This window comes from Egretta garzetta, unplaced genomic scaffold, assembly GCF_000687185.1.
Source record: "Egretta garzetta isolate BGI_Z169 unplaced genomic scaffold, ASM68718v1 scaffold108, whole genome shotgun sequence".
In the NCBI taxonomy this organism is placed as follows: Eukaryota; Metazoa; Chordata; class Aves; order Pelecaniformes; family Ardeidae; genus Egretta; species Egretta garzetta.
Genome location: NW_009260614.1, coordinates 2412047 through 2427221, shown reverse-complemented (window position 1 = coordinate 2427221; position 15175 = coordinate 2412047). Strand labels below are relative to the sequence as shown.

Below are 15175 nucleotides of genomic sequence, written 5' to 3'. Positions count from 1 at the left end.
GCTTCTTTGAGGAGAGTCAAAGTCCTGCTGGTGTTAAACTTGATCGCCGTGGCTGGCTTCGTCCTCTTCCTGGCCAAGTGCAGACCCATCACGGCCAAGAGCGGCGACTCGTTCCATGACATCCATCCCAGGGCAGAAGTGGCCAACTTGACAGCCCACGGCATCGGCTCCATCCAGGATGCAGTGCTGAAGAGACTCTCCCTCCTAGAAGATATAGTCTACAGGCAGCTGAACGGTAGGAGTACTTCAGCTCTTAATGCCTTTCGGGTACGGTGGCAGGTGGTGAATCGAGGCAAGGAGCGGGCGCATGGCTTGCTTGAAGTTTGCGTGATAGAACCGTGCTCTTTCCTGTATTATTGTGCAAACAGAGTCTCAGCGGACTTAGTCAATTTAGTATCTGATTTCCAAGTTCCATTTGTGTTTAAAGATCAGAGTACCTTGCACAGGATGGGAGGAAATCATAATAACATAACCCTGCCTTTCAGGTTTATGGTAGCGGTCAGGAAATTACAGTGTCATGATTTCTGCATCAAACGAGAGGATTGTTCAGTGGGCGAAGATGGGCTGGAGCAGCACGCTGTATATTGATTGAGGGGAATGGTTTTTATTGCTACAGAGTTGGTTCTTTGGAAGGGAGTTTTTAAACGACTGAAGTACGTTGCATCATTTGAGCGCAGAAGGTCAGAAAGCAAAATGCACTTTCTCCAATAAGTTAAGAAAACTATTCAGTATTTCCTATGGCTCAGCATTGACAGCTGCTAATTAAAATCTCAAGTAATGCTTCTTTTTATAGTGTAGTGAAGGGTTTTCTATTAAAATCTCACCAGGTTCAGTAGTTCTGGGATGTAGAAAGAGAGTTTTAAAGATGCCATGCGAGATAGAGAAACACGTTGTAAATACGGAAGAAATCTAGGTAAGGTATCTAATTAAAACGCCGACTGTGGAAGCTAATTTTTTAAAAATTGTTCCCCATAGATTCACAAGTGGGAATGTAATCTCAATCAAGGGTCCTGTTTATTGCTTCTAATCTCCGTAGCTCTAGCAACTGCAAGTTTTCGTGTATCAGAATTAGCAGAGTTAATGTTTTTGGCAATGTCAGTGTGATTCCCTCTCTGAGTTTTGAATACAAAGCTGATGCGCAATTCCGCGCCGTGTTAAACTGAAAGCTGGCGCGTGCCGCGTCTCTGTGCTGAATCAGAGCTATTGCTCATTATACTTCTGCACCGAGGACGCGAGGCAGGCGCAGGGACGAAAGGTACCTTTACTCTGGTGCATAGGAGCTGTCTGGGTGTCCGTGCTTCGGGAAAGGCACTGTACGAAATGGGAAGCGCTCAGCTGAGTACAAAAGTGTTCTTCATGTCGCTACTTTATACACTTGCACAAGAAAGCTGTCCCACCTATGGAAGTGCCTAGCACCACGAGATGTTGAAGCAGATGTTTGTTGGGTGACAAACAAGGTGAAACAAAAGAGTGACAAGGAGTACAGTAGAAAGCTGGGTGTTATTTCCAGTCAGACCCTGGAACTGGCTGCTTCTGGATATTGCTAGGGCAGAAGTTTCCAGGAAGGTTTAGGCACTTATTTAAAAAGGGGGCAATAGCTGCAGTTCAAGACAGGAGACCAGGACCTTGGTATTGGATAAGTAAGCATGATGCTGTCATCCATTCCTGCAAATACAGGGGGAGAACTGAAATTTTAATTTATTACCCTTCTTCTGTGGAGATTAGTGTGAGACTCCCTGCTCTGATGTGCTCTGGGGGCTGCTTTTGGAGCTAGCTGGTGCTTGTTACAGGAGCCGCGAGCGTCAGGACAGCTCTGAACGTGCTGTCTCTCTCGTCTGTAGGCTGCTGTGGGCACTCGGAGTACATTTACAGTGTGGTTCAGGAGTCTGCGTAGTGCTGAAGAGCAGTCATGCACCTAAAGACCAGGGGAGGCAGAGAGGTAATAGATATGTTGCCCATATCACGAACGCTTTCTTAGGGCAGGCAGAAAGCTGAGCACATAAATGTCACATCTTGTCTGGCCTCTGCATACCGGGGTGATTTATAGCAACACTGATGAGTCTGGCGAAAAAAATAGCTCTGGCATAGCAGTTATGTAACTTTGGGTCAGGCATATATTTGGTACGTGTGATTTTTAGAAAAGTATGATGTGCTCTGTTCTCTGAGTGATGTCTGCGTGTTGGGTTTCAGCAAGGCATGGGTTTAGAGCAAGATGTAGGGGACCAGATGAACCCCCATCACCACCCACCAGCACTAAAAAGAAACAGTTGAGTGTGCTGAGACAGCCTGTAGGACTGAGGATGCGGAGGCAGCTGGACCAGCTTCCCCACCAGGAGTTTTCTGTGCCCGAACCCGCATTCGTTCTGGACACTTGAAGTATACGTACAGCTAAAATCCTGGTGCCCACTTGCAGTATGCAAATACGAGCTTGCTGCTTTTTTCTTTTTGCTTTTAGGATGGGGAAGTGTCTTAACAAAACCCACCATATGCTCTTAGACAAGCTGCCTGCAAAACGCATCCACCAAGAGAATTCTCTTTCTGTCGCGTAAGGCTGTGTTTTGTTAAAGCTGACCTGTGGTTTAGCATATACAAAATGTTAGAATATGGTACCCCATAGTGTGGAAAGCCTGCACCTCAGGGAGCATCGGGAAGCATTTGGCCAAAGAGAGAAACTAAACCACAGTTTGGGTGCAGTCAGCTGTGGATTTTTTTTTGTGTTATAGTACTTGGCTGGATTTCAGTGGGAGCTGAAGCCATCTTTAAAAAACTGAATCTCTTAAAAAGCTCCATTCTGTAAAGATCAAATGAGCAATCTGATCATACCACTGCTGTGTTTTTGGTTTTTTAATCATGTAGTGTAAAGCATATTGGAAGTAACAGCTCGATCTGGTATGGCAATCCTCATTATGTATGTATGTATATTTATTTATTTCTGTAAATGTTGGCCATGAAAGCAAGCTAAACAACACTGCCTCGGGTCTGGTAAAGGAACTATTTTACACAAGCGTTCCTTTTGAATGATATTTCTCTGCAGTGCTGTTCTAGAAATAACACTGGGCCTCCTCTTAGTCCTCTTTGTGCAAGAAGAGCTGTCCCAAACATGGCCCAATCTGCCTCCTGCAATGACTCCTCACTTTCCAGGTGGTGCATCTTGCTGGTCTTGCAGTGTCTTCCAGCCACTGCTAGTTAGGGTTGCAGCTGCACAAAGCTACGTCCTGCCAGCCCTGGGGTGCTTGTTTCAGGCGGTGGTTGAAAGAGTGCCTTGGGGATGCTGAGCGGGGGTCAGGGGCTCATCACAGCAGATGGTGGCCTTGCTTAGTTTTCTCCTTGCTGTAATTCATAAAGTCTCTGTGAGAAGACACATTTGTGTGTTCGGTCGTCTTTTGGCCTAAAACTGCTTGAGAACCGTATGTGTGCTTTGTTCTTTCTCATAGTTTATTATTGCTCCTTAGTTCATTGCGCAAGTCTTGTGGGTTTTACTTTTTGCTTTTCTGTTGCTTTTGGTCTCTAATTGGATGGCTTCCACGGGCACAAAGAAGTACAAGGGTGCCCTTTGAAATGGAGGGGTTTGTATGTGCACGTACTTATCTGAGAATTCAAAGGATTTTTAATTTCTCTAGTCACTTTTATAGATGGAATTTTCTTCTTCGGCAGATGTTCAGAGAAAGCTAATGAAGGCCTGGAAGCAACGTGTGTGTTTTACTCTGGGTATTAACTACAACTTGTCTTTTTGATCCAAACCTAATTTTTTGTGTGCTGACATTTACATAAGCAAAAATTGTGGTCTAGATTATCTCCAACTTTATGGAGATTCACGCAAATGAACTTTTCAGTTGGGTCTGTGTTTACAAAGAGAGGGTTTCTGTGCTTATGTGGCAAACTCATTAGCTAGTGAGGAGCTGGAGTGAATAAAGACTCAGAAAGGAGCGTTCAGCTTCTGCCACAACGACGGGCTTCCTGGACAGCGCTGGGGAAGTTCTTTGATTTACCCAACCCTCTTCCTCTGGAGAAGTTTGAGGAATAGTGCATTTGTAGGATCCTGAGACAGCAAGGGTGGGTCAACCTTTTAGCATTAAAGTGGCATACAGGATGAGTGACATGACTTGAGGAAAGCTGCAGTTTGCCTCATGGAACAGCATGCAAAGATTTTGCTCACCATAAAGCTCCTCTCAATGGCATGGGTCCTGTGTCCATTGCATGGTGAGAAGCTGTTCATCTCTCCTCCTGCAAGCAGTGGCCTTGGGGGAATCGCCCAGGTAGCTTCTGTCTGGCTGTGTTTCTTCTTCCTTGAACTCTTGCATTACTCTCCTCCACCTCCCTTTGTCCTCCTGAAGTTGTGCTTGATCCCACCCTGGCTGTAGGAAAGGGAAATGTCCATGGCAGTGCAGCGTGCATTCACCCCCTCCCCAGGAGAGAGGATAAGGCTGGTGCATTCCTTCAGTGGTGCCTGCCCAAGGTAGGAGAAGTGTTGAGAAGTTGGATGTCTGCTCTGAGGCACTGAGAGGCTGATGGAATGTATAGGGTCCATAAGCAGGTTTGCAGAGCTCTAGGGCTGCACCAATGTTGAGCATTCATCCCAGGCAGGAGGAAGGAGCCTGGATCTGTTTTTGTGACTTGGTTTTTGTCTCTATCCTTCAGAGTCTGATCTTGTCCAAAAGCGTGCAATCACCTGTTCTAAACCCTGTTCACCAGAAGCTCTTGAAGTCAATATATAAATAGTTTAGTTATTCTCAAACTAGCGGTGCTATTTAACAAGAAGTGCAGGAGGGAAAGTAGTCTAAATAAACCCATGGTTTGCATGCAGGGAAGCCATCATCCGTATCACAGCTGAGCACCTTAAACAAATCTAAGCATATAGGTTCTGCTGGTCACTGATCTAAGGAACCTTCCACCTAGCCACCTCTCAGGTGTGCCTGGGGTAGACACCTCTGGGACTCCTTGTGCATGTTCAGCAGAGGTCTGGGTCTTAGATTAAAGCCTCCACCGAGCATGAAGGCTGTAAACTCCCTCTCTGGTGCTTTTTGGTTGATACACAGCAACAGCTGAAGCTAGTAAGCGCTCAGCTGCCTGGAAGCCAATGAGACAGGAATGATGTAGCGTCTTTGAGTAGCATGAAAAAAAAATAAAATTCTTCAAGCTAAATATTAGTAAGATAGAAAACACTGTGAAAGGGCGCTGCTGACTCATCCTAAGCTCTTCTTTTAAATTTTATTTTATAAACTCACAATGTGTAAGATCAGGGAGAATAAAAGCTATTTGCAAATTGTTGTAAATGAGAGGCCAGTGATGAAGAACCACTGAAGCTTGCCAGAAAATGGATGAGCAGAGAGGGTTTTTCCCTTTGTGCTAAAGAATTGCACAGAGAGTAAACTTCTGCCTCACCAAATGTTAAAAGTTGGAGGAACTTTAAATTCCTTGGTGGTTAAATAAGCGTATGTTCATTTTTTAAACAAGCTTGCATCTGTGCTTTTGCACATGGAATCATTTGCACGTGCTGAGATATGAACAAGTGCGTGCCAGCAGGCTCCCTGCTCCGGTCTGCTTATCCAGTTAGGAAGTTAACTTTGCGAGGGTTGCACATGGACATCGAGGCCGGTACTGAAATACAGCCTTTTGCACGGTCTTGCTATCCCCCTTGTAAAATGGCACTTAATTAACTTAAAACCACTTTAGAGATATGTGGATTTACTTCCAATAAGGATAAGATAGTGCTTATCTGCTACAACACTTATCATCCTCAAAGTCCATTACGAACTTAGCTAACTACTGAGTATAAAAATTATATATGTAAATAAGGCCGGTTAAAAGCGGTTCTATCAGCCATTTAGTAGTATGTAATAGTGTTACACCCACAGACTTGTAATATTAAGATTTGAACAAGTAGGTAATATAGTGACTAAAACGCTAGGAAATTCTCTGGTTAAGATAAACCACAAAATGTAAATAATTGAGAGTAGGGAAATGCTGTTTGTAGGCAGAAGGGCCCAAACTTTAATCACGTTAATGAAATGAAATAGCTCTTTATACGAGCGCAGCCTTGCTGGGTGAAATCCTTTGATATAAGAAATGATGATGTGGAGATAAAGTGCAAAGCTATGGGGATGTGACTACTGTATTGACTGCTGGTTATCGCACAAGAGCCGAGGTGCTGTTTCCCTGTCTACCCCATTACCGTGATGTTTCTGAAGCAGAAACTAGCTGTATTATTTTGTAAGGCCTTATAGAGCTACCTGATAAAAAACTCAGCTTTAATATTTATTATACACCTAACAGATCTGGTTGCCGTATTCCCCGTTACGAACGATGCACGTTACCCAGATTCAGCGCATGCTTTTAGAACTTCTCAGCCTGAACTAACTTACTGTAGGAGAGTGGTCCGCACAGGCTCGAGACACCCAAGAGCTGCTGTCTGTAAATCATTCTTACCAGGTTTGTAGAAATTGGGTCTGATGCTGATCAAAGAATGAATAAAAGAAATACTTCTTAGAGAAATAATAGAGTTAAAAGATGAGGCTTTAGAGAGTCGTTTAGGAAGCATCTGGAAGCTTAGACGTTAACGTGACATTTAGTTTACAGCCCGACTGACTAGGAACTGATAGATAATTTTTGTTTTCAATAGTTGTTTGGCATCATCATCCGAATATTCCCTGTCATCGGCAATGAATGAGTAATAAGCCGCTAACACATTTATCATGCAGAGACAACACAAGATTCATGAGATGCAACAGCAATGACTAGAAAACAGTGACAACGTTGGTATTTTATTCTTGCATATTAATTCAAGTCTGCCTGAATGGAGAAACAGAACCTTACCTTGATAAAATTTATGAAGGTATGTTAGATTTACACTGCCAAATTAGTTAGGCAGATTTTAGGAATATTTTTATAAGCATACAAGCAAAAAAAAGTGATGTAATTATGTGAATGACAGCATTATTTCCAAGCCTCAGTCTGGATCAGTGGTGTACTGTTGTCTCTCCAGTAAGAGACATTTGGAAATGGATGGATTTGGCAAAACATGGGCATCTAGTGACATTTCGGTGCCCGAAGGCATCCTTCCTGGCCTCCAGCTGCCACTCCAGAAGGGCACGGCTCAGCCGTCGGTGGAGTGTCGCATCTGCTGGGCTCGTGCAGCATCTTGGATAGCCCGAGGCCTTTGGGATGGCAGCAGGCATCGCTGGGACAACAGAGTCCTGTGCTTGCTGGCTTGGAGATCATCTGCTTTGATCAGGGAGGTCAGACGGACAAAGTTGGCTTTAGGCATATGCTGTCAGTGCGCTTGGATTTCAGGGAGTCCTTCTGGTCTACTCTTGGCCACCATCTTCCCTCATTACTTCTCTCCTGGCAGAAAGCACATGCATTTCTAGTAGGAAAATGCTGTTCACAGCCTGTGAGCAGATCTACCTGTTAATAAGGCATAGCACAAAAGAAAATAGAAACGAGCCTTCTCAGGTAATTAAAAAGGTTTTACTCATTTTGTGATTTATGCCACTAATCTTTATCTCAAACTGAACAGTCTGGTCCAGATGTTATGGCAGGCTGCCAGTTCCCAGCTCCTACAGATACACCTGGATCCCGGGGTAGGTGAGGACATTCTGCATGTTGAAATATTAAACTTTAAAAGGAGACTTTTTTTTTTTTTTTCTAAGTTGTCCTTCTCAAAGTGTGCAAAGGGCTGTGCAAACTGAATATGCATTGTATTGACCCTACTGTGAGTCAACAGCAGTGATTCAACTGCCGTAATGTATCCTAGCAGTACAATATTATTTTTTCTAAACTGTTTGGGAGTATGGGCAACCATATTTTCTAGCCCCCAATCCCCGTGGTCAAATTTCTTCAAGAAATAGTCGAATGCTTTACATCTTCTTGCTACATGCGTAGCTAGTTCTGCCTATAAATCTAATAGCTATCGACCCACATTCTGACATTCAATGATGGTTATCTAAAAAATAATGCGGTAATGATGCAATGAGAGCCCTACGTAAAACATTACGTGCAAGGAGAGAGCTATGCTGAGCCTCGCTCTCCTGTCATTGAGCAATTGCACACCGTGCTTCTGATGCAATCTTAGGGCTTTGATGCTTGTGTCAGCGGGGAGATGCAAAGTTATCTGAAGAAGGCAGACAATTCCCTAAAATCCGGAGTGAATTGGATAAAAATCACGGTTTGCTGTTTTCCTTTTTAAAACCCTGATGATCTGCGCTCTCGTGCCTCTCCCTGTGTAATGAGTACCAGTTCCTATGGTACTGCCCTCCTGGGGGTTTGCTCCCTCTGATTCACTCTGATACTCACAGGCAGTGATGCTACAGGCTATCTTCTGCCATATTACAGCACTTGTTCAGCCTCGGCACAGGAAATACCTACAGCTTCACAGGATCTGTAATGTGGGAGTAATACGATAACCCTTGGGAAGTGGTTTTTTTTTTTTTTAAATCGGGATCTTCCCAGGTTGTCCGACCCAGGGGTTGTGTAAGAGCACCACTCTTCCCGCTGATAGGGAAAATGAAAGATCTCTGAAAAGCTGGGGCTGTGTCATACGCAGTAAATCACCGCTTCTCACTGCGCAGCTGGCATGCCTTGTTGCGCCTGATGACTTCATTTTAGCACAATAAAACCAACAGCGTGATGTGTCAGCATTTGACGCTGCCTCCGAAGGGGAATCCTTGGTCCCTCTTCCCTCTAGTACTCTCTGCTCACGTGCGAGCGGAACCTGTGCTTTGCAGTGCAATTGCTCGGTGCTAGCACTTCTCTGGGCCTGGTGGGGAAGGTTTTGGGGTGGGAAGGCAGAAGAGCTGGGCTCTGATGTGGGCTGTCTTTGCACCCTTCAGCATCCTTGGTCTCCCTGATTCTGTTCCCCAGCACCTGAGTGGGGTACAGGATTTTTTTTTCCCATCTCCTCTACATACCAGTAGGGGTTTTTTGTGTTTGTAGGCCATGGAAATCCAAATTGCTTTTCCTTGGCATGTCTAAATGCTGCTGAGATACAAGAAATGGAAAACCATTACAAGAGAAAAATCAACAGTGGATTAACGGACGCCAGGAGTGCCTTGGCTGAGTTATTTTGGGTGTTCCCTCAAGCTACAGAGAGCATGAGAGAGTCAAGCAAGGTCTCTTACCTGACAGTCATCAGAATTTATTTAACCTTTGTTTTAATCTTCATTTGCTCACGTAGTATTTCAGGCAGTGTAACAGGGTTGTGCATGTTCTCAGAGCATAAAGATGAAGCAAGAAGGTTAATTTTAAAATGAAACAGGATTTCTTTCTGGGTCTTTGCCTATATTACACCTTAAATTAAATCATAAGAGCACTCATTTTTGTGCCAAATTACTACAAATTCTTCCAAAACAATTGCTTGGTCATACTCTAAAAACATAAAGTAAAGGAGGAAAAAAACCCTGTGAAAAGCCATTTAATGATATTTTAAAGCTTGCTTATATCCCATTATTGGGTTTAAAATAATTTTTGCTGACCTTTGTGTGTTTTTAGTCTGTAGCACCTTTAGTGAAGTGCCCTGCAATGCTGAATGCTTTAAATATCTTGGAACATAAAACCCCTATTTGCTAGATCTTAATTCAGTTTTTCATATTTGCACTGACAAGACCATAATAGTAATAACCATTACACTTGCCTAAACCTGGAGTCAAGGCTGGGGCCATGTTGTGCTTTGCCCTTTGCCAAGTGTGGACCAAACACCATAATGTGGAACGTCAGTTTGCTTGAAGTGGTTACTCATGTAATCGGGAGGGACTGGTGTCACCATTAAGGGCACCAGACACTCAGTGGGAAAGGGTTAGGACTCTCTTTTCCTTCCAACATTTTGTGTGATGCTGGACAAGTCACTTTGAATAATATTAGAAAAAACCACACTAGTTAGGGGTCCAAGTACCTTGGGGTATTGCTGAGTGAATACCTCAAGGGCAGAGAGGTGAAGAGGTTTATACTGGGAAATGGTATGAGAACAAAGAAAGTGGCGTGTGTGTTGGTGATTTGAAAATACTTGGAATTAAGAGGTAGGAACAGAAAAAGTGAGAAAGGAGAGATCTTTGCCTCACATCTTGGTCCTTACCATAACAAACGACTGGAATGTAGTGTTAATTAAGTGATTACCACTCACTCACATTAAGACCCTGCACAGTGGCCCTGGCTGGTTCCTGTCTGTGCTATAACTGGTGAGAAAGAGGCCATTCCCAAACCGCTCATCATTTAGTGAGATAAATCATGCAACAGAATGAGGCAGAAGGGGGGAGAGTTAGACCTAATGTTGTGTTAATGCCCTGTGGCTTTTGGATTTAAAACTCATGTTGATTTAAATCTATATTAATTATATGTTGGCTGGGCTGAAGGGGAGATACGGAAAAATGAAATGGAGCGGGAAGATGCGCAAGCGAAGCTGGAGGGAGGAAGGACTGCAGGTTCGGTGAGAGCAGAAGGCAGGGTGAGGGTTCATCCAGGAGCATCGTGCGGAGCCACGTCATACGGCTGAAGAGTCTCTGTGGGCGTCGAGGGGGCAAGCAGCAGCTTCTGGCTGTGTACTTCCTCAGGGTTTCTGCCTCCAGAAGCTTTCCTTGCCCTTGTACGGGGGACAGCTTCAGCATTTGGCTCAAAATTAGGAAAATACCCACCATGCATCAGTTCACAAAGGGACATGCAGTGGGACCCTGGTTGTGGGACCAGGAGTCTCAGTTTGAAGGTGCAGATGCTGGGGGTGGGGGGGGGGAGGGCAGGCGCTCTTTGGATAAGGCTGACTCGACTGACCATGTGCAGTGCCCGAAGGGGCAGAGCTGGTTTTAAAGCTCTTGCAGGTGGAGGTCAGAAGCAGAACTGCAGTATCTGGAGAAATAAATGAATAATTAACCTGATGGGCCAGGGATGGGTGAGCTGCTTTCTGTGACGTGAAGGGGGACGGTTCAACCATGGTGCTGGTTGATTAGTGCTTGTGGTACGAAGGGACAGTATGACAGCTGGATCATGCAGATGATTTATGGGCATGCAGACAGCTTTCATTTAGAAATCTGCCCCTGTCAGGAGTGTCTAAAGGTAGTTACTGGTTTTTACAGTGTCTTACATGGAAGGTGTTACTGGGGTCAGGTCATATTGACTTCAGTTGTCTTTGGATCAAGCACTGAATCAGTAAGTGACTTTCTGGGGGAGTTTAATAGCTGTTCTGCACGGACATAAAAGGGGTTAGGCAGTAAAATGGGATTTTACACTTTTATCAGTCTTTTCTCAGGAAATTGCTCAACTTCCAAATACTAATTAATGTTATGTTCCTTCCACAAAATTTCCTCCCTACTGATGCTGCCCGTTTGATCCTGTAGAACAGCATTAGACCTTGCAAATTAGAACCGGCTGCCAGGCTGCAATGAGGAAAGAGGCAATGAACGGAAAGGAATAAAACTTCAACAGCACATCCCAATTTGAGGCATTCAGCATAATTTATGCTCTTTGTGCAGCTGTTTGGAAAACCCTGGAATTCCCTTAGATGTCCAGCTCTGATTATAATTGCCGGAACTGCATATCCAGAAATACCCAGCTCCAATTACAATTACTGGAGCTGTATATCCAAAGTGTAAGTAATTCATTCCAAAGCTGCAGACCCAGGTGTAGACACCTCTGGTAGCATCTTACTCTGAGGCTGTCCAGCCTTTTGCGTCAAGAGAAGCTGCTTTAATTTGTTTATAATTTTTTCAGTTAGGCTGAGATGGTCAGATATGATCAAGATCATGTTCATCTTTAATCCCAGCAAACTGGTCCAAACGTTTTTGGAAATGATGCATGAGAAAAACATCTACCATTGTTCCCATGGAGGGACAAAAGCTGGTACAAAGGGAAAAGGAGTGAAGGGACCGAACTGGCAGCTGCAAAAAAAATGGGGCTGAGAAACTGCAGGAGCAGCAAAGGGGAGAAGTGAGGAGGCTGTCACGGGTGGGCAATGTGGGAATCAGTGGGGAGAGAGGGATGGGACACGGTGTCCAGCAGGGAGCAATGGCTCCCAGGGGTCCTGGGAGCATCTCTGTTTTGCTGCAGGAATGTTTGAATTCAGCACAGTTGCTTGGTGGTTTTGTTACAAGTAGTGGAAAAATGGCCGTCTGCAAAAAAAGAGTTATTTTCCACTCAATATTGTATATAAATGAAGTATAACTAAAAGGATAGGTTACTTCCAGAAATCTTAATGCCAAATGTGGTTCTTGGGAGGTTTTGCTGGCTTGATGATTAAAGTGTTAGTCGTGTAGAGCATTCAGAAGCTGTGTGGGTATAAAGTCAGGGCAGGTATTATTAACTGTAAAGCAAAACAATACAGGCACTGTGGAAAAATTACGGGTTTTGTGCTGAAGCAGATATTTAACCTTTGTTTTTACAACTCCAGAAATGAAGCAGTTTGTTCCTTAATGTAGGCTTAATGCTCAAAGTGTATGCTGACTGGATTTTCACATCTGAATGTATGAAATGCTGGGCTATTAAAATCTGTTTTAACGATCTCTTTTCCCATAACTCCTAATATTTGCCATTTACTAATTATGATGTGCCTAAGTAGTTCTCATTTGTAGTAGGTATTTTAAATGCTGCAGCTGTCCTAGTTTCAAGCTAACTGCTGGTGACTTTTTTTTTCTTATGTCTGAGAATTGAGTAGTATCGGTGATTTTTGCAGGTTTGCATTAAGCACTCGCCTTGTACTGTTCTTCATTAGAATGTTTTTGATATACAGGTCCCCAGTGGAAGCAGAAATAGATTTGGCAGAGGAGCAGCAGTGCTGGAGAACACATATATTTTCAGTGAGCACTGGTTTGTGGCATAAACTCATGTCAAGTGTGTGAGGGCATGCCCGGCGTGGTTGATGTGGGGCACTTTTTGATTTGGGAGTTTCTGCTCTATTTGTCTTTTTTTTTTTTTTTTTTTTTTTTTTTTTTTTTTTTTTTTTTTTTTTTTTTTTTTTTCACTTCCTCCATTGCATTGAAAGAAAGAAATAAGAAAAGTGAGTTTGGTTTTTTTTTTTTTTTTTTTTTTTTTAAATCCTTAGGATTTTCCAAAGCTTCCCAAGCAGCTTGTGGAGAAGAAAAAGGCAGGGTGATTTTTGTGGGCGATTTTGCTGCTCCAAGGGCCAGTGTGATGGGACCATGTGAACTAGTTTAAGGCCCCACAGATGTTCTAAGGCTGTTGACCTTATAGTCTGATGGACCTCCCTGCAAAACCAGAGAGCTAAGAACACAAGAGAAGTGGTAATAAAAAAGAACTTGTAAAGTGTAAGATAGGAAGCAGGGGCTGTACTTGAAGGAAAAAAGGAAATACGCAACTCAGAAGAATTTAGATGCTCTGCAAGCAAGGAAAGCCTGTTAACTTAGTTGTCTGTCCTCCTTACATTTCATTTTACCTTGAATTTTAGTTGTTGGGTGTTTTTTTTCTTTCCTCTTAATCCCACTTCTCAATCACCTTCACCAGAGGCAACTCCAGCTGTGACTTGACAGCTGCTACTGTCTTCTCCAGCATGTGCTCCCCAAAATCCCAGTTGATTCTAGGGCTTGAGGCACAGTGCTGTCTATTTTCTGTATTTCTTCCTACTATAAAATGATACATATTAATATTAATAATGCTTTTCCAAATTCAGAAGCCTCCAGGCCTGCTGCAATTATGGTTTTTTAAACAGTTTTTGGCAGGTATGTCCTGGCAGCAAACATGGCTTATGAGTATGTCCCAGAATATGGGCAGTACTTTAGGGTGAGGTGCAGTGAACAGTACTCAAGTCTGAAACCAAATCCCTAAGCTCTTAAGGAAGCTTGAATGTACGTGAAAGCTTTGAATGCAATCTTTTCAGTTCACATCTTGTGAAAGAATTCCTTCCGACTTGGAAGAAGAGGCCGTGGTGCCAGGGGTACGATGTGCTGCAGGTCCTCCTCGTGCTGAACTTTGCCAACCAGCAGCAGCTCCTCCTGCACTGGCCTAATGCAGTTATATATTTACTGAGCTTATTTCTTGCTTCTTAGCCATAGGCTCCCTTTCTGCTGTCTAGAAGGCAAAATGCTGCTGCTGTTAGAGGCAGCATCAGACCTACAGCCTCCCTCTCTTTCTTCCAAAAGTTATAAAAAACCCCAACCTGATATTTTTCCTTTTTTGCCTGCTCCTTTCTTTGCATTTCTCACATCTCTGTGGCCTTGGCTTAAAACCTTGAGTTGAAACTCAAGAAGTTGGGAAAAAAAATAAGCTGATCTGGGAGTCTTCCGACTGGATCAATGGAGCCAAGGAACAGGCTGAAGCTGCACAACTGTGAATGAGGAGAACTTTGCTGAACGTGCTGTGTCAGGGGCTTGTAGCAGGCAGTTATCTTCAGAGGTGTGTAAGGCAAATGCTTTTCAAGTCTTAGGACATTCCTTTGTACGTGAATTTTAAAATGCTGATTTTTTTTTTTTTTTTTTTTTTTTAAACAATGTTGCTGATAGGAGCATTCAAGTAATAATTAAATTCTCGTGGTTCGTTTTCTTTGACTCATTTCTTGGATGTTAGTAGATAAAACCTTGTCAGTTTTTGCCTTCTGTGAACACTGGAATTTCTTTTTATGCCTGTAGTTGCATTTTCTGCAGAATGCATACTCAGTCCTGCCAGGCACCCAGAGCTTCCTAGAAGGAGCTGAGTGGCAGCAGCTGCCCCTGGGGGAGCCCAGGGTGCCCAGCCCCGGGGGAAAGCTCAACTCCCCCGCAGCAGTCCCTTGCGTGTTCAGCGATCCAGGCTGAAATTAGAAGAAGCTGCTTGGTTCGATCAGCATGAACGTTTTCTGTGAGTCTGTATGGGGACAGCTCAAACTGCTGAGAGTGTTTAAAACCCTGGAGCCCAGCCTGCCTGAATTGTAAATTCTTTTTCTAAGTGGATCCCGCCTGCATCCCTTCATATGGGTGGATTGGAAAAAACCCAAGGAACTTGCTTTCATCATTACAGGTGCAAGCTGCGTTGTTTCCAGGGACTTCAGTGGGGTTAGGGTCAGGCTTGTCTTACGCGCTTTATTAATTGTCAGTACGAATTGGAAGGCTCTGTGTTGGGTTAAAGAAATAAAAAGGTAGGGCCTAATTTTCAGGCTGAAATTGGTATGAGCTGGGCTTCTATCACATCAGTCCCTTGAGCTTTTACAGTCTAATTCAAGAGATTTTTTCTTCTCTTCCCCCCCCCCCCCCCCCCGCTCGGGCCCACA

At 43.8% G+C, this 15175-nt stretch overlaps 1 protein-coding gene across 1 annotated transcript in view; it reads left to right on the top strand.

Annotated features, from left to right (window-relative positions):
• Window positions 1–6: 6 nt before the first annotated feature.
• Window positions 7–15175, top strand: part of GALNT17 (polypeptide N-acetylgalactosaminyltransferase 17) — a gene marked incomplete at its 5' end in the record, with an annotated part of 214860 nt that continues 199691 nt past the window's right edge. Inside the window, one exon of the mRNA XM_009645101.2 lies at window positions 7–235. Within this exon, the coding sequence (XP_009643396.1) occupies window positions 7–235 (229 nt within the window). The remainder of the gene's footprint in view (window positions 236–15175) is intronic.